This window comes from Nuphar pumila, chromosome 10, assembly GCF_984573655.1.
Source record: "Nuphar pumila chromosome 10, dmNupPumi1.hap1.1, whole genome shotgun sequence".
Taxonomy (NCBI): Eukaryota; Viridiplantae; Streptophyta; class Magnoliopsida; order Nymphaeales; family Nymphaeaceae; genus Nuphar; species Nuphar pumila.
The window spans coordinates 82,242,241-82,261,764 of NC_143258.1; the positions used below are offsets into that span (position 1 = coordinate 82,242,241).

General features: G+C 37.4%; 1 protein-coding gene across 1 annotated transcript; it reads right to left on the bottom strand.

The window, feature by feature from the left end:
* Nucleotides 1-1,147: 1,147 nt before the first annotated feature.
* LOC149827057 (cytochrome P450 72A13-like) lies at nt 1,148-8,708 on the bottom strand. The gene is made up of 5 exons (XM_090019148.1): nt 8,325-8,708; nt 5,863-6,083; nt 4,958-5,202; nt 2,369-2,762; nt 1,148-1,959 (listed from the first exon to the last, which is right to left on the bottom strand). Exons 1-5 carry the CDS (start codon nt 8,605-8,607, stop codon nt 1,534-1,536), a joined length of 1,569 nt encoding a protein of 522 aa, XP_089875274.1. The 5' UTR covers nt 8,608-8,708; the 3' UTR covers nt 1,148-1,533.
* Nucleotides 8,709-19,524: the final 10,816 nt, after the last annotated feature.

Here is a 19,524-nt window from a genome sequence, read left to right on the forward strand (position 1 = left end):
GATAAAAAAACTAACCATGAAAGATACAACGACAATTCCAAACAAACACCACCAAACTCGGAAAAAAGAAAAAAGAAAAAAGAGGCAACTATAGATTGTATGATAATATGGAAACGATCTGCAAAAATTTGGAGTAAGATTTGCAGTTATAATCTTTCTAAAATCTGATCAATTATATAGATGAGTTTTCATCCATCATTATTTTATCATGAATATTTGGTATGTATTCTCATATTTGTAATAAATAGAGTTTCTTCATTTGGATCATAAACCTACCTGTATAAATATGTGATTTAAGAGATTCAGCGAAAATAAAAAAAGAGGGAGCATGAGCTGTCTATGTGCCTGTGTGTGTGTCTCTCGATCTGAGAGGTCCTTGATCAAATTTGACCACAAGGATACACTTTCCTTAGCTATTGGCAATTTGGCAATAAAGGTAGCTTGTCAATAAAATATAAGGTTCCCTGTCATTTAAAAATAACAAAAGGTTTGAATGGGGGAAACCAAAACCGACTAGCTTAAGTAGCTAATCAAAGATAGTGTTTACGTGAATTTGGATGGAATGATTTTGTTGAATCTACGTACTGTTATTAATCAAGTTACTGCTTGTGCTACCCAATCTCACCAAGTGGATCCAGATATAGATGTCTAGCATGAATTCAAGTCATTGATATCCTTAATGTGAATCCCAGTAGGTCTTAAGTAGCACGGTTTAGACCCATTGTTATTGAAGGCAATTTTTGTCTACATAGTACCAAATTGAATGAAAGTTGCAAAACTCTCATTAATCTGCAGCTTTTACATGCAAACATTGCCAAGTCAGCGTTTAGAAGTGTCGTTTTATTGACATGAAGAATCAAACGTAGATCCACACCATGCAAAGGAATCCAATGAAACCCATAAGTGGATTGGAGAGAGAAGCCAGTAAGTGGGTTGGAGAGAAAAACCCTATAAGTGAGCCACCTCATGTTAATTCCATAAATGGAATAAAAAGACCCATAAGCAAGCCACCCAAGTTAATCTTGTGAGTTAGAGAGAGAAACCGGTAAGTGTGTCAATCGCTCCTGGTAAAACCCGTAAGTGAGACACCATAGGTCAATCCCATAATTGGGTTAGAGAGAGAAACCCATAAGTAGGTCACTCCATGTTAAACACTTAAGTGAGCCCCATTAGAATAGCGGCTCTTCTTTTTCCTATTTTTTTTTATCCAACTTACAGTTAACTAGGTCTTTAAATTTTCATCATGCCTAATTGCCTATGCTACCTATGCATTATTATGCAAATACCTACACTACTCCTCAAATCTCTAGACTTGACAAATTACAGAATTACTCAAGCACACAATAAAATTTAACATATAATATATCAAGATATATTGAACTTTTTAACATCAACCTTGGACAAATTTTGAGATCCGGCCGCATTTAACTGAATCTCTTTAATTTTTTTTTGTATATGCAAGGCCTTCTTGAAAATTACCTATATAGAAGGAAGATACAATCATAATCACATTAAGACAAGCTTGCAATGAGGTCATAGTTTGCGTAAGATAACATGGGCTCCATGTTGAGGTTGAAGAGTCATGATAGTGTAAGGTGCATGAATATAGGACTTTGAAAGCTCAAAGGAGAACTGTTGTAGAATCATGGCAATCACCAGCTTTGCTTCAACCATTGTAAAAGTCTGTCCAATGCAGATCCTTGGCCCTCCGCCAAATGGAAAGAAGCCGAATGGATGTTTTGAGGCATTAGCAGCCCCTTCTGCAAACCTTTCTGGTTTAAATTGATCTGAATCATCCCCCCAAATTTCAGGATCACGGTGGATTAACAATATAGGTAATAAAAGTTCAACTCCAGCAGGGATATTGAGATGTCCCAATTGCATTTGCTTGTTTACATGTCGACCCATCATTACTACTGGAGGGTATAATCTTAAAACTTCATGCAGAACCATCGTAACCTGCAAAAGTTTCACTGTGGCATAAGTTCTTTTCTTTTCAATGAAACATAACGTGTTAAGGAAGTATTCGTTGCATTATTAAGAAAATTATGACAAGATCGTATTGTCCTTCAAAACTATATTTTTAATGCAAATAATGAGAATTATTTAATTCCTGCATAATTTACATAATATAGATTGAAGACTTCATTGTATATTAGTAAAAAGTGAAGAACATTGACTATGATCTTAAAGTGTTGCTGCTTTTGAAGTTCATAAGCAGCAACTATGCTAAAAAATATTGTTAGTAGAGTCATGGTGCACAGATCCATACTGAAAAATATTTGGTGTTATGATGTTCTCCAATTTGGATGTGTTAAATATGGTAAAATACATGCACAAGCATGAAACACGAGTAAGAAGTACTCACAATCTTTAACTGGTTTAATTTGTTAGAAGTTGGAGTTTCTTTTCCACATATCTGAAGAACCTCATCCCTTGCACGCCTCTGCCAATCCTGATGCATAGACAACACAATCATGGTCCATGTTAACAAGACTGCAGTTGTCCCTTGTCCTGCAAAGTAGAACAATTTGCATTCCTCTATGATATCATCCATTGACAACCCCATTTTCTTGAAGCTCCCATGTTGCTGTAAATCATTGCCATCATTGTATGATTCCAACAGCAATCCCAACAAATCACCTTTCCTAGCATTCCCCATTTTCATGTCCTTAAGCGTTTTGTTTATCAAATCTTTGAGGATGATCCTTGCATTGTCATTTAGTTTCTTCACCCTGATGTGTTCTTTTGTTGGAATGAATCTGCATTATTTAAATATCATTATCAGTATGCATGGATTAAAAGCATCTCAAACTCTATACAGTAGCACTAATCAAAACATGAGGTGGTGACACTTTAATTATGCAAGCACAAAGAGTACATCTTAAATATATTCAAAATCCATCGCAAAGTCAAAAAATATTTAGAAATAAGGCATGAAAAGAAATAAGAATAAGAGTATCAACAAGGTTTGAAAAAAAGGTTTTTAAAGGCATGAGCTGTAACCAGTTTTTTCTTCACAAGAGTGGGGAATGAGCTTTGGGGCACAACGAGATGCAAGCCTCAATATTTTTCAAGGTTTAAATTGAAAAAAAATTGTTAAAAGGATTTACAGGTACTAAAATAAAGTAGTTCATTAATTATCAAGAATAAATACTAACAATCATTATAGATAATAAAAAAAATCTATATTATAAGTTATGACAAAATGAAAATAAATACTTCATTCGTTCCAGTGACTTTTTTTTCATTTCATTTCTTCAAATATTTTTGCTAGTCATTACTAGTGAACTCAAACTAGTTGAAAACCATCACATTTCTAATTTTCATTGAAATAAATTATACTTATATTTCTTTAGAATTGCGAAAATAATACTATAAACTTCAATATTAAATTAAGTTTCCAGTCTTACCAATGGATCTAAAAGCAATTATGCAAAAGTGATAAATAATAGTGAAGATCATTTGAAAAGAAAAGCAATTGTGCAAAGGTGATATGAATAATAGCGAAGATCAATGGAAAAGAAAATATTCATTTAAAATAAATGAGAACAAAGATAAAAAAAAAATAATTGTTTTCTTTAATTAGTTTGTCTAACATATATACAAGCATACACAACACTAGAGATCGAGCTGACAAATTTATAAGAACAAAATTAGCCAAAATCCATTAAACAAAAAAATCATTATGTCAAAATATTTAAACTTCCCTTTTGATTTTTTTTTTCTAACAAATGAAGTTAGGAAACATAGGGATCTTCTTTTAGGCAACAAAATGACTCTTTAGGTTTTTTGCAACTAGTCAAAAAAGTTAGTTAACGGACCTATCCAAAAGGAGAGGTAAGTGCCTCTTTTATTGCCATAACAAGTAAAAGCTACCGCCATGAGGGCTTATATGACAATTTTTTGTCCTACCTTTTAATAGTCAGACACAGTAGTTAGGTCTAACTATACAACCTCCTAACCAATAACATAGTGAACATAGGATACCAAAGACAATAACAGCGATAAACAGAATGTACTTTTGTCTTTCTCATTCTTGAATCTATGTGCTAACCCACTCTTTCTTATGGAAAGGCATAATGTTTGGTATATAGATTCAGAAAGATGAGAGGTGTCTGATTCTGGCTTCACTCTGAAGTTCATTTTTGTTTTCTTTCTGTCAACTTCCAGGAGGCATAGGCCTCAATACCCAGCAAAGAGGCATCTCGAGGCTTGAAAGGCAAAGAAGCATTCCCCTTAAAAATGTTAGTCCTCCACCTCTTGTCAACACACACAACATGTGATGGTTGTAAACCATTATAGCATATTATGTACCCGCTATTGTTTATTTAGATCTAGCCACCAAATGTTAGATCCAATCATATGGATGTGTTTTACCATGGTTTTACCATATTCAAAGTACCATAAGATTGAATTTCTAAGATGGTGAAAAATTGGCAGGTCATGGTTAATGAAGATAACGATTGTCTTTGAACATATGCAAATAGTACATAGAACATGATCTTTTGCTGTTGGAGATCATATTTATGTAAATCTATAATTTACCACCATAAGTTATTGTGGTTCAATACCACAATAGAAGCATTATATATATATATATATATATATATATATATATATATATATATAGGCTACCTCGTGTGTACCATACCCACATACACCTGAGTAGAAGTCATATTTTCACGTTTTCTTGATTTCTTGTGAAGCAAGCCCTATGGATATGGTCTATATGCCTTGTTTAGTCTCCTTTTTAAGGAAAAGAAATTAAAAATAGAGCATATTAAGATTAAAAACAAGCATACATACAGCAGCTATGAAAGTATTTTGGACCATAAGGGGTCGGCGAACAAGAATTCAAACAAATGAATGCAGCTTCCAAAGATGGGCTATATGGTTTGTTTAGTTAAAAACATGTTTTACATCATCCAATTATGTTGTATAAGCAGATTCTCACCTGAAACCGGGGACTAGCTCTTTCCAAACAGATTCAAATGCTATTTTAGCTTGTTCCTTCTGGATTTCGAATAATTGCTTTCCTTTTTCAAAATTACTTCCAAAAGTTGTCCTCAAGATGACATCATCAGTGAGGTTTTGAATCTGATCAAACACATCCAATTCACAGGATCCATTGGGACCAATTAACTTCTCCCATTTCTTGATCATTTTATTACAGCTAAAATAAAATTCCGGCACCATCGCCTGTTACAAGCATTGGCAATTATCAAGCGGCTAAAATTTTACAGGAGCAGTTGCAGCTAAAGCTAAAGAAATAGAACATGGGCCCATAAGGGATCCGGTCATCTGGTAGGGGCTACTTGTGAATGCCACCAGGATGATGGGACATCATGAGTACAAAACTCGTGAGGAGGAGGGAAGACCAGGTGCTATCACATTGTACACTTTGAGTGTCCTGCTGCACCGGACTGCCCTTCATCTCTGGGATACAGCCTGTCAGCTGTGGGGCTCAAAAGAAGACGGAAGGAAGATCAAGTGCAGTGGCACACTAAAGTGTGCAAGGTGATTGCACCTGATCTCTGCCGCTGGTTGTGCAAGATCAAACTTGTCTGTACTCTTAGGTGGGCAGGGGAAACCTCAAGGCTTTTGCTGATTGAAGGTCTGCCAAGGGTGGTTTTCCCTTGGGCTCGCCAAAAAAACAAAAAAAAGGAAACAAAAAAGAACTTTGGAACCAGGGTATCTCCTAAATTAAATGATCTCTTATGTAGCCCAAACAATCACTAAGAGTGGAGCATGAATTCTATTGCTGTAGGGCCCATGGAATGCTGACATGTGATTGGATGGGGCCTCATAAGGGGTCAGTTAGAAGATCCCTGGATCCATGTAGAAGAAATGGAGACAAACCTTTATTTTTTCTAGATGAAATGCTGGGTTAAGGATCTTCCTGTGCATAGCCCACTTTTCACCTTCATGTGCAATAATCCCCGTGACGATCGGCTTCATGGATGGTGGTGGTGGTGACTTCTGAAGATGACCAAACTTGTTTGAGAAAATTTCTTTCACTAGCTCCGGAGACGTGACCATAACCAAGGGCACGTTTCCAAGCCAAAGTCTAGACACCTTGCCTGAAATTGCATTTTCTCGAAATAATTATAAACAGGAGCATGTTATCTCTAGCACAGATAAAGAGAAAAAACAATACATGAGCATTAACATCTCCACCCACCCACCCAAGATCTCCATATAAATCAATATAATAATTGTTCCTTGCCACATAGCCTGCCAAAGAGAAACTGATAGTATTTGCTATCCCGTAGGTAAGAAACTCCTAATTAGAACCCATAAAGAAAAGTTGTTTTCACCCAAATCTGACCTTATAGAGGTGTTTATCATGGTCAAAATAGTAGGATTTGACCCTTCGCTCATAGTTTATCAATGTGAAAATATGTCTTTTATAGGTTTGAATGTTTTTTAAAGGCAAGCTGGGGTTAGGCCTATACCATTGGGTTTTGAACCTGCACCGTCCCAACACAAAGTGACGTCCACTAGCTGCTCCTACCAGACAAGCGGAGCCCTCATTGGTGAGGTTTGAAAATTTGATGCATTCTGTTGGTTTTTTAACCCCTCAAAATCTGACATATATATATATATATATATATATATATATATATATATATATATATATATATATATATATATACTAAAAAAACATAATCCAAATGTCAATTTTATAAACTTAATGTGTTATATATATAAGGATTGTGCTTTCTCCATTTTTCGTTAGGTCATGTTAAGACCCTCCAAAAATTTTCCTTTTAGTTTGTGCTGCCTTGTTTGTTGGGTCATGATAGGACCCTCCAAAAAACATATTTTTAGGTGTTATATATATAATGGAGATTGTGCTGCCTCTTTTTATGTTAGGTCACATTAGAACCCTTTAAAAATCATATTTTAAGGTATTTTATGCTAGATTTGAACCGTTAGATGTTTTAATTGTTTATTCAATAAAAACATTTTTTTATTAAGAATTTTTATGCTCAGATGTATATTTTAAAGAGGTAAAAAAATAATGGTTGATATTATACTAAAATTTGATAATAGAATATTCATCTTTTTACATCAAATCAATTCAAAACAAAGCTTGCTTCTTAATAAATAAGCAATGATAAACACATCTAACAGTTCAAATCTAACATAAAACACACAAAACTATGATTTTTGGAAGGTCCTGACATGTCCAAATGAAAAAAGGGGCAGCACACACATATATATAGGGGAATGAAAATCTACCCACTAAAAAATATTTTATAGGATTTTCAGTGTATTTTCAAAATTCTGACCTTACAGATGTGATATATGCATTTGCTTTTATAGGAATCAGTTTTTGGAGAATTTGATACCGATGCATGGATAGGTTTTTATAAGGTTTCAAAAATCAACGGCCTACAATTTTCATAAATTTTTGAAGCTCTAAATACAATTTTTTCATCCAAAATGCAGGATCCGAGTATCAATTTCTAGTAATTCAATCATGTTGAACACGTCTGTAAGGTCAGAATTAAAAAAATACCAAAAATTTGATAAAATGTTTTTTAGTGGATAAGTTTGGTAGGTTTTCTATTGGGTTTTCATTCTTATATATATATATATATATATATATATATATATATATATATATATATATATATATATATAGAGAGAGAGAGAGAGAGAGAGAGAGAGAGAGAGAGAGAGACGAGATCTAACAGACCTGATGTTACTAATGGGTTAATAAAAAAAGCTGAAAGTTAAAAAGATGATCATAGGATGCAAAACTTATTTTAATATATATATATATATATATATGAAATTTACGAGAAAAAAAAATGACACCTATTACATGCCCCAACCTTAATCCAAATAATAACAATCTTTAATCAGCATCATAGCCAACATCTACCACTCCCAGTCATTGAAGCTTCAAGAGAGTGAGAGAGGAATGGTTCCTCCTACCTATCTATATGGTGTGGCCATTGTTGATTTTCAATATCATAAATCATGTTTTACAAATTAGATCTCATAAACGTGTCCAGCATGATTTATTTGCTAGGAATCGGCTGTCAGATTGTTTTTTCTGATAAAAGGTAAGATTTATATATAGAAAGTGGTGTAAGAATCTGATGTTGGTCAAACAAGCAGGTGCGATCAATTGCACAAAAAGAATCATAAACAATAAACAAGCAGGTGCAGTCATGACCACTGCTAAAGGCATTGAGACCGACACGAAAAGTCAATTTTTAGGCAAATCGGACACGAGGCACGTCCGACCTTAAGGGAGTTCGATGTTATATATAAGGAAAAAGTGAAATTAAGCATGAGAGCATCACCGTGTTTCCTCGCAGAATCATTAAAGAATGGCAGAACACGTGGTACTATATCATGGGATAAGTTCATGGGTTCGGACAGTGCTTGTTGAAATATCCTCATGATCTCCAGTGCGTTTCCAAGGAAGGGTTTGTATGGAGGGCCATGGATTCCTTGCTTCCTCAAGCACCCCTCGATTCCCATGGGTTTCCACCATATTGAGTAAATTATTCTCCACATCACCCATGCAAGAAGTGCAAAAGAAACATGAACAAAACTGATACTCCCTATCTTGTCCATCTCCATCTTCGTCTGCTACACTCACTCTAATGCAGATAGAGAGGCAAATTTTTTTAGCTGTCTTTTGGCTTCTCGTTCACTTCATGATCATGGCATCTCTATGTGAAAAGAGTGTGGTATTGGACCATATTTATAGAGGAATAATGCTAAGCAGACCCTGACAACAATCTGCATGCAAGTGACAAGTTGACTCTTTTAATAAGAGGCTCGGAGCAGCTGATTCGGTTTTCAGGGCCGGCACAACTGACTGGCGTGAGTAGCTGCCCCTATTAAAAAGGAGGGCTCCACACCTGTCCTCTTATTAAAGAGGGAGTGAACACTTGTTAAAGCGTTCACCCCCGAACAGTTGATCACACCTCGATTTTATGAGAAATGCTGTGGTGACCAGCTGGGGTCGCTGTAGTGGCCACCATCAATTATGGAGCCAGTTGTGAGGCGGTGAAAGCTTGTAAGGGCTCCATCTTCGGATTGATGAAAGATTTTCAACCCACGCTTGGTTTTTACTATAGTTTTCCTCTCTTCGTTGTAGTGGAGAGCCATAGAAAAAAAAAAACTCTCTCTCTCTCTCTTCATTCGTTTTTACTCTAGTTTTCCTCTCTTATTTTTCTCTTAAATTGGATTTTCATAAAGCCTTTGATTCTGTGCATTGGCCCTTCTTATTTCAAATGTTATCCAGTTTTGGCATTAGTCATCGTTTTTTTGGGTGGGTGAGGGAATTGGTCTCTAATGCTCATGCCATGATTAAGATTAACGGCACTAGAGGTGGCCAGATCAAGTTGGGGCGTGGTTTAAGGCAAGGCTGCCCTCTATCGCCTTTGTTGTTCAATGTCATTGCTGAGGGTCTCGTGGTGTTGCTCAAGCGTGCTGCGGAGAAATGCCTGATAGATCCTCTAGATGTTCCAGATTTTTTGGACCATATTCTTATTTATGCTGATGATATGATTATTTTTAGGCGAGCAAACGTGCAGCAGATGCTTAGATTCAAGTTTATTCTCCAGTTCTTTCTTTCTCTTTTTGGGCTTTCCCTAAATGATAGCAAATGCTCTCTTACTATGTTCAATGTTCAGTCTCCTATGCTTGCAGTGGGTAAACAAATTTTTAATTGTGCAATCTCTAAGTTGCCGATGACATATTTGGGTTTGCCGTTACAAGTGAAACGCCTCTCTTTCGCTGCTTGGGCTCCAACTATTCAAAAAGTGAAAAACAAGCTTCTTTCGTGGCAGGCTTCTTATCTCTCCATTGCTGGCTGTCTGACTTTAATCAGACATGTTCTTTCTTCTATCCCTGAATTCTTTATGTCAATGTTCGTGATGCCTGTGGGCATGGAGAAGCAAATTTGTCGTTTAATGTCAGATTTTCTTTGGTCTGGGTGTCAACTTAAGAGTAAGCGTCATTTGGTTGGTTGGCGAACGGTGGTGTTACCGAGGCGTATGGCTGGCTTAGGTGTTTTTGCTCCAAGACAGAGGAGTATTGCTCTCATAGCCAAGCAATGTTGGATGGCCCATCAACCAGGCTCTCCATGTGCTCGCTTGCTCCATGCTAAATATGGTGCTCCTGATTTATCTCTTTTTCGCCATGGAACCCGGGGTCTGGCGATCTCGCACTTGCGAAGCATGTGGCTGAGAGCCTTATCGTCCTTCAGAGATCAAACTGGGGATGCTGGAAATTATGATCAGTGGTTGCAATGGGCGATTACTCAAAATGGAGCGTTCCACACCCACAAAGTGTATAGATCGTTGCTCCCCCCAGGGGCAGATTGGTTCCCTGAGTGTGCGTTATGGGGTAAGGGCCCTTCTCCAAGATCTCAGCTCTTGGCTTGGTTAATTTTGCATGATAGGGTTCAGACTCATAGTTATTTAAAGAAGTTGGGCTTTCAATTTCCAAGTTGGTGTGTGTTGTGTCAAGCTGCTGAAGAAACTACTTTTCATTTATTTTGGTCCTGCCCAATCTTTGTGGCCCTATTTAATAGGACGTGGAGATCTCCGAATGTAATTGTCAAAGAAGAATCTTTTGCGCTTGATCTTCTCCTGGGCCCTATTGAAATTAGACGATGCAAGCGGTGGAGACTGATCTGGAAGACATGGTTGCTTACTACTTGGTGGTTTGTTTGGATGGCACGCAATGATGCTACTTTCCGTCAAATTTCAGTCATCTTTAATCATCTTGTCTATAAAATCCTGGTTGATGTATATGCAATATTACATATGCATCTTAGAGACCTCTCCTTTCATCTGAACGACGTTCACTAAGCGGTGGTTTCTTCTAATCCTGCGGATCCTGGTTGAGTAGGCTTTGTTGTTTTGTTGCTAGCTGTCTGTAGTTTCTTTTTCTTTAGCTTTGTTTTTTCTATATTTTAGTTTTGTTTCTACTTTGTTCGGTTCATGGGTTCAACATTTTGTTGATCTTCATGAGTATTAATGTTGATCTTCTTTCGTCTCTCTCTCTCTCTCTCTCTCTCTCTCTCTCTCTCTCTCTCTCTCTCTCTCTCTCTCTCTCTTCCCACTTTGGATGAATAAGGATCCAACGGAGTGAAGAGTCCCAGCTCAAAAGATACAATACTGTAGAGAGTCTTAACCCCAATAAGGTTCTGAAGACAAGAAATCTCTTGTAATTAGGAGGTCTGGTATGATTCATAAACCACATCCCATGTCCCTATCCTCTGCTGTAACGTGGAGTTATATATTCATGCCTTCTCTCTCTTGCAAAATTATTGAAATAAAGAGAGAGAGAGAGAGAGAGATTATGGTGGACATAAGCACAACTTGTCGAACCAGGTAAAACCATGTCTAAACCCCCTCCTGTGAAGTTGCTGGAGGGGATAAACATTAAAAAAAAAATAAGGAAACAACAGTTTCTTCAAAGGGGAAACTGCGTTACGAGAGGGGGTGAGGTTTATCCTCACGCAACCCCCTCCACCACATCTCAACAAGCGGCAGAGGGAGAGGCAGAGAGAGGGCGACAGATAGAGTGAGAGAGGAAAACTTACCGGCGACGATGGCGGCAAGCTGAGGATCCTCTTCTTTTTTCTTCTTTTTTATCTTCTTTGTTTCTCCTTGCGTTTTTGGCAAAGGAAAGGGGGGGCCGGCAGCCATGGCTGCCGGCGAGTTTTTGTTAAAAAAAAAAATCAGAGATGGGAAAGAGAGAGAGAGAGAGGGTCGGTTGGCCGGCACCGAATGCCGACTCATACCCTCTTGGGTACAGAAGAGGGGGTCGGCCGATGGCCGCCCCCCTCTCTATAAACGAAAGGGTTTTGCCCCTTTCATTTTTTTTATGACAGGTCGAGGGTCGGTCTGAGTGTGACCCAGACCGAACCGGGTCAGTATGGGTCACGCCCAGACCGAACCCAAGGTCGGGTCAACAAAAGAAAAAGACCGAGTCGGTCTGGGTGTGACCCAGACCGAATTGGGTCAGTCTGGGTTGCACCCAGACCGAGACAGATCTAGTAAAAAAAATATTTGTGTTGGTTGAATCAGTTCGGGTCAAACCGGTTCATACCAAACCAGGTCTAGCCGAATCGGTTTATATGAGTCGGTTCAGACTAGACCGGTCTTAACTGAATTGGTTCAGACCAAACCGGTTCAAGTGAAATCAGTTCAAACCGAATCGGGTCTAAGCTGAAACAGTTTGGATAAACCCGAGTCAAGCTGAACTGGTTCAATCTAACTGGATCTAGGTTCTTAGTTTGGATCCAGTTCAATCTGAACCTGTTTTGGATCTGATTGGATCAGTCCTGAATCCATATCAGAACTGGGTCTAGATCAGACTGTTCTGGATCCAGTCAGGATGTTCTGGACCTAGTCCACTACAAGAAAATTGTTAATTAGCGACGGAAATTTGCGATGGATTTTTTTCGTCGCAAATTAGCGACAGATTAGCTAGAGAAAACTTTTTTTATGAATCTATCGCTAATTAGCGACGGATTAGCGATGAAAGTTGTTTCATCGCTAATTAGCGACAGATTAACGACAACAATTTTTCGTCGCTAATTCTCAATACAGGAAAACCATTTTAGCAAGGGAATTTTTCCGTCGCTAATCTGTCGCTATTTAGCGACGAAAAAATTCCCTCGCTAAATTCCGATTTAAACCGAGCGCGAAATTTTTCCTCTCTCCCCGTTCGAAATTTAAATTGACCGCGCACGATTTAAACCGCTTTCTCCCCGTCGAAGAGCGCACTGGAGAGCATGACGGCGATGAGGCAGTTTCACGGAGGACGGCAACGTCGGAGGACGGCGACGACGGAGGATGGTGACGACTTCGGCGGACGCAATTTCATGGAGGACGGCGACGACAGAGGACGGCGACGATGGAGGACGACGACGACGGAGGACGGCGACGATGGAGGACGACGATGACTTCAGAGGATGGATTTTCACGGAGGACGGCGACGCTGGAGGACGGCGATGGCTTCAGAGGACGCAGACGACGACGACAGAGGACGGCAACGACTTCGAAGGACGCCGTTTCATGGAGGATGGCGACGAGGCTGAGCGATTGCTGGAGGATGGTGATGCCGGTTCACGGAGGACGGCGATGTCGGAGAGCACCGGTTCACGGAGGACGATACAAGTCCGGCGATGAGGCAGAGCGATCGTTCTGTGCAATGCCTGTCGGGTGCGGTATAAGTCCGGCTTATTGATGCCGGAATACCGCCCGACAGAGATCAATTTTTTTTTATTTTTTTTTAAAATTTAGCGACGGATAATGTTTGTCGCAAATTTGCGATGAAATTAACGGCAGATAAGTTTTTCGCCAATTAGCGAGCAAAAATTCGCGATGGCCTCTATCCATCGCTAATCCGTCGCTAAACAGTTTAGCGACGGATTAGCGATGGATAGAGGCCGTCGCTAATCCACAATTTTCTTGTAGTGGTCAGGTCATTCTGGATCCAGTCAGACTATTCTGGATCCAAATGAGTAATGGATCTGGATCCAAGCAGATAGGGTTAGATCCAGATCAGAAATAGATCTGGATCGGATCTTAAGATAGTCTTGAATTATACTAAAATCTGAAATGACCATAATACCTTTTTGGGTACCTGAGATCTATTTTGATAAAATGGGCATATCTTTGCTTCTCAAACTCAGAATCGAGTAAGATTTGGTACGTTGGACTCGCATTGTAGAAAGGAATCTACTAGTCTATGGAATTTAGTCAAATAAGTGATGCAAAAATTGACTGAATTTTATAATTTAGTAATAATATGTGAAGTTTTGTGCATTAATATGAACATATTGTGTAACCAGATCATACTGTTAGAGCTTCGTGAGGCTCGATTTTGGGGAGATCACGGATTTGCCTTCAAGTAAGGGACATTATAAATAATTTTAAAAGTGAATCAACATTTTACGTTACATGTTATTGTGATTTTGTGTATTAATATGAGTAGCATGATAGCTTTCGAGTGATACCATGACATACATAAAAAATTATCATGCTTGACATTATGAGTTGATTTTATACATGTGGTTGTGATATCCATGTTAGTTGTGGCATGTCTTGCATGACTGAAAGATATTGTATTTGTGATTGCATATCTAAATGTTCATTAATATCATGCATTGTGATGAGAGTATGTTAGATTGGAGTCTCATATAGTCTATTCATGTTATATGAATAGATGTGTTGAGATCAACATGCATAACCCCTTAAATCTCGAAAGTGACGACCTGTGGCAAGGGCTACCTGGTTCGCGGCCAGAGTGCAGCCATCACGGAGAGTGGGCTGCCGGTGATTTAACGATATAGAGACCGTATATCTTTGCGTGCTTAGTGAGAGATGTGTGAGTTCTAAAGTCATCATGAGATTTAAGAATGAGATTCGTTGTGAAGAGTTCATAACATCACTCGTGAGAGAATCAGTGTATGACGAGTTTGAGAAAATGGTTCAATGGGTTGAACTTAGTTATGACTTAGGGTTTCACTCACACCAGGTTGGGACTCTAGAGGACTAGGGATGGTTGATAACCATCATGGTTAGGATGTAGCATGAATCATACCGAGATTGAGAGCTTGACCTCCCGGCTAGCTACCGTTGGGGTCCCCGTGGTGGTTCACTGCAATGCCTGGTGGTCTGGGGCCCATTGGGAGTGTATGGTTTATTGTCTGACCAATATGTAGAATTGAGGTGTTCTACGGGGTTGCTACGCCCATAGACGGCTATGACCGGTATAGCCAACTTAATGATAGTTGTTATGAGAGAGGATTTGAGAATGATAATGATAATGGAGGGTAATTAAAATATACAAACTTGTGTGGTGTGTCAAAAACTAAAGACTAGGGAATTAGAGCCCACTACAGTTATAAGTTTAAGTGTTTATTTGCTTATAATTATTCCTTACTGAGTTTTAGACTCACCCCCAATGTTTAATTACAACTGTAGGTTCCAGGGATTAGCCCAATCAGGACGTGTGCAGCTTATCCTTCTACAACAACGCATTTGGTATATTTTACTTTCTTGTCATTGAATAAGATCTATTTGCTTTCTCTTGTTATAAATGATGAACAATTGCAAAAAAGAGTTGATTTATGAGAATAAAATGAAAAAAAAATAGCCATATTTTCTCTGTGTAAACTTTGTACTCTTTCCCTCTAGGAAGTAATACCAACCGAATTCGAACTCCTGAGGTCCCAGATCGGGGTGTTACACCATGTGTCTCTTGTTTCTTGTGTGTGGTTTCTGTTCTTTCGTCTAAATCTGATCCAACGTCAAATCAAAAAAGTTTTCATGGTATTGTAGTCATGATCGTTTGATCGTAGAGAGTCATCCCAACTTATAGTTTTTCTACTCAGCAAGAAGAGTCGGTTGATGCTTTGATCAGGAACCAGTCATCCAGTTTCTTTGTTTGTTGTGTTGCTGACTCAAGGGGTTAGCGTAAAATCAATTAAATCCATGAAAGAGCATTATCCTAGCCTGTAGAGGAGTCGTTTGGTGCTTCCAGTTTTGCGGTGTTGTTTATTCAAGGGGTCAATGTGAAGTTGGTTGTTTGCAAATTGTTTTTGTTGAGTGTGTGAGTGAGAAATCAGATTCCAAACATATATATCGGTTGAGTGTGTGGGTCGTTGTCACGTAGCTTGGAACCGTGGGGTAAGTTGATCCTCCTGTGTGTTCTCCTTAAACAAATTTGGCTATTTCGTAAAGTAAGGATTGGTTAAATTTTATCTTAATCCCTCTTTGTGTTAGTGTAGTGTGTGTGAACTCATAATGAGTTCATTGTCTGCATCATTGGTTCTTAATGTGGTGATCCAATAGAATGCCTTTTGGAGCTTGGTCTCGATAAAACTTGATTATAATAATTATCTATTATGGCGATTACAAATCGAATCAGTTATGATTAGCCAGGATTTAATCAAGGTTGTTGATAGAACAAGTCACGTTTCGGTCAATTTTTAAGTGTGACCAAGGAAGGTAAAACCCGTTTTATAAAATTATAATTTTTCTACATAGAAAAGATTCGACCAATTAGCCCTAAGCTGGATTAAGTTTACTATAACCAAAGTCATGATCAATCAAATCATTATGATTCTTATTAACAGGGATACATGGGTTGCTCTTGGGAAAACCTATGCCTCTCAATCAAACCTTAAAATTATGCAAATGAAGACAGATCTTCGGGATGCGAGGAAAGGAGACAACACCATGACAAAATATTTGAATCATGTTAAATATATATCTGATTTTCTAAGTGTTGTTAATGAAGAACTATTTGATGTTGATTTAATGTATTATACTTTGAATTGTCTCTCCCATGAATATGAAAGTTTTGTCACTATGATTACTATTCTTGAAAATCTTTGTTCATTCTTTGGGCTATATGACATGTTAAATCAATAAAAAAGGATCCAAGGTAGAAGTGGTGGTGGTCAAGATAAGACAAGCTCCATGCAGCAAGGGATTATTTGTCAATTTTGTGGTTGAAGGAACCACTCTGTTCAGAATTGTTGGGATATTCTTAAGGCCTTTGCTAAAGTCATGGACATGTTACCAATAGGAAACTCCAACTAATTTTTAGATAGAGGAGCAACTCATCATATGATAGCAGAAGGAGAAGCCATGACAGATAAAGAAGAGTACCAAGGTCTAAAAACAATTAAGGTAGGTAATGGTGTTAATCTACCCATATCCACTTCGTGTACAATTAAACTTCCTTTTAAAGATAATTTTTTTATTCTAAAGAATGTCTTTATTGCTTCCCAAATAAAAAAAAACTTTTGATAGCCTATTTCACTCATGATAATAATTGCATATTTGAGTTTCACCTTATATGTTTCTATGTTAAAGATATGAAGAACAGGGTTACCCTCTTACATGAACGAAGTGAGGGGGTTTATATATTTGAAGCAAAGGAGAGGAGTCAATAAGAAGAGCAGAGGCATACATTGCTCAAAAGGATATGTCTCCTGAAACATGTCATTACAAGCTTGAATATTCTAGTAGGGTGTCATGGATATTTTTTGCACTAGACAACTTTTATCTCGTGTCATTAGTTTCTATTTATCTGATTTATGTTCTAAATGTGTGATTGAGATCGTAAATTATGGTTTTGTTTGTCTAAGTCTATTGCTTCTTATCCTCTTGAAATTTTACATGGTAACGGCCCTATTCCAGTGGTCTCTAGAGAAAGACATATTTTATTTTTTACTTGTGAATGATTATTCATGTTTTTCTTCGTTATTTTCTCTGGTGAGAAAATTAGATACTTTAAGATGCTTTGAAAATTTTTAAAATATTATGAAAAACAAATTGGTTTCCCAATTAAAATTTGTCACAGTGATGGTGGTGACAAGTTTATGAGTTTGGCATTTTCAAATATTTTAAATTGTCATGGCATTAATTATTGGATTTCATGTCCTCACACTCTCTAACGAAAAGAGGTTGTTGAAAAAAAGCACAAACATGTTATGGAGACAGGGTTGAGTATGATGTCTCATGCCTATATGAGTACCGGTTTTGGGTAGATGCTTTTAGAACTGTTTATCTCATAAATAGATTTTATTGTTCTAACCTTAGCAATAGGTTACCCTATGAGTTACTGCTGAAACAAATTCTAAATTATTCTTTCTTAAAAGTTTTTTGATGTACTTGTTACCCTTGTTCCCTACAATACTTCTAAATTGACCCCTAAAACCAAAACATGTGTTTTCTTAAGATACAGAAGTAATTACAAAAGCTATCTATGCCTGCATCCTGTAGTAAATAAGGTTTATATATCCAAGTATATGATATTTGATGACTTCAAGTTTCTTTATGCTGGTTTCAATGCTCTGATCCTTTTCAAGGAAGTCTTTAGTTGGCTACGTCAACAAGAAGTCTCTAGAGGACTTAATACAGGACAAGAGTTTCCTAAAACCAGTTTTTGGTGTTATCCTTCTAATTGTCACACAAGTCTTAAATGTTGGGGTCCCTATCTCTCTTGATCCAGATCCTCCTTCACCAATGCCCTATTTTCAAGCTCTATTAGAGTTTGCATCCACCAACCTAAATCTTGATCCTGAAAATGCAACAATAGTTGAACTTATTGGATCTAAATCTAATCATTTTTCAGGGATAAATCTCATTGTGGACATTACACCTCCTGGAGAGGTTCAATAGCCTATCAACACTCATCTCATGGTTACTAGATCCCAAGATGGAACCCTGAAACTAAAATTGTTCTTGTTCATCCAATATTCTTTAAGGATTGTTATGATAAGTGTGTTGTCTCAAGAGTTTGAATTGAAAACCTTTGTTGAAGCTAATTTAGATTAAAATTAAAAGTAGGTATACATAAAAATTTTGATGCCCTAGATAGGAATGAAATTTAGACTTTAGTTCTCCATCACCTACGCAGAACTTAGTTGGGTGCAGATGGATTTATAAGATCAAGAGGCATGTTGACAGGTCTATTGTCATATGCAAAGTTAGGCTCATTGCTAAGAAATACAATCATTAGAGAGGAGTTGATTACTTTAAAACTTTCAGTCTTATGGTTAAGCCTACCATTGTTCGAATTGTTATGACCTTGGTTGTGAGTTTTGGTTGGCCCATACATCAGTTAGATATGAATAATGTTTTTCTTCATGAATTCTTTCAAGAAAAAGTATACATGGTTCAACCACGAGGTTTTGAAAACATTAAGCATTTGAAATATGTCTATAAGCTTGATTGATCTTTGTACAGATTGAAGCAAGCTCTGAGAGCCTAGATTGACTAGTTAAACAATTATCTCATCCAATTGAGTTTTATTGAATCAAAAGTTGGTATGTCTCTTTTTTTTAATTGATATGAAATACTACTTTGATTGTGCTTGTATATGTGGATGATATCATTGTTATATGGAACTCCTGTGCTAAAATTCAACGTTTAATAAATCAGTTTGGCTAGGAGATTTTTTAAAAAGATATAGGCTTTTTACGATATTTTTTAGGAGTTGAAATTATTCTCTTAACCAATGGGTTGGTTCTTTCTCAAAAAAAGTATATTATGGATGTGTTAAATCATGCTTATATGCTTGAAGTAAAATGGATGTCCACACCAGTAGTAGTGAATGTGACTCTTAATAAATTTGATGGAGAACCCTTTAAAGACGTAACTCATTATCGAAGTGTTGTTAGGGCGCTGCATTATATCACCTTTACTCATCTAAATATATTTTATGCAGTGAATAAAGTCTGCCAATTTATGCAAGCACCAACATAAGTCTACTGGAATCATGTCAAAAGGATTCTAAGATATCTTAAGGGAACAATTATAGTTGGTATTCATGTTTACAAAAATAAGTCATTTAAACTCTCAAAATATATAGATGCTTATTGGGCAGGATGTCCGAATGATAGGCGATCCACTGGTGACTATCTTACTTTTCTTGGCATTAATTTGCTCTCTTGAAATTCATCCAAGCCACAAATTATTGCTAAATTTGAAGCTGAATACAAAGCATTGACAA

Bases quoted from the DNA above. Each gene is read 5' to 3' on its own strand.
- LOC149827057 (XM_090019148.1), bottom strand. From the start codon at position 8,607: ATGGAGATGGACAAGATAGGGAGTATCAGTTTTGTTCATGTTTCTTTT. The intron at 6,084-8,324 runs GTGATGCTCTCA...ATGCAATTTCAG, and splicing joins TGATTCTGCGAGGAAACACG to GCAAGGTGTCTAGACTTTGG. The intron at 2,763-4,957 runs GTGAGAATCTGC...TAAATAATGCAG, and splicing joins GAGCTAGTCCCCGGTTTCAG to ATTCATTCCAACAAAAGAAC.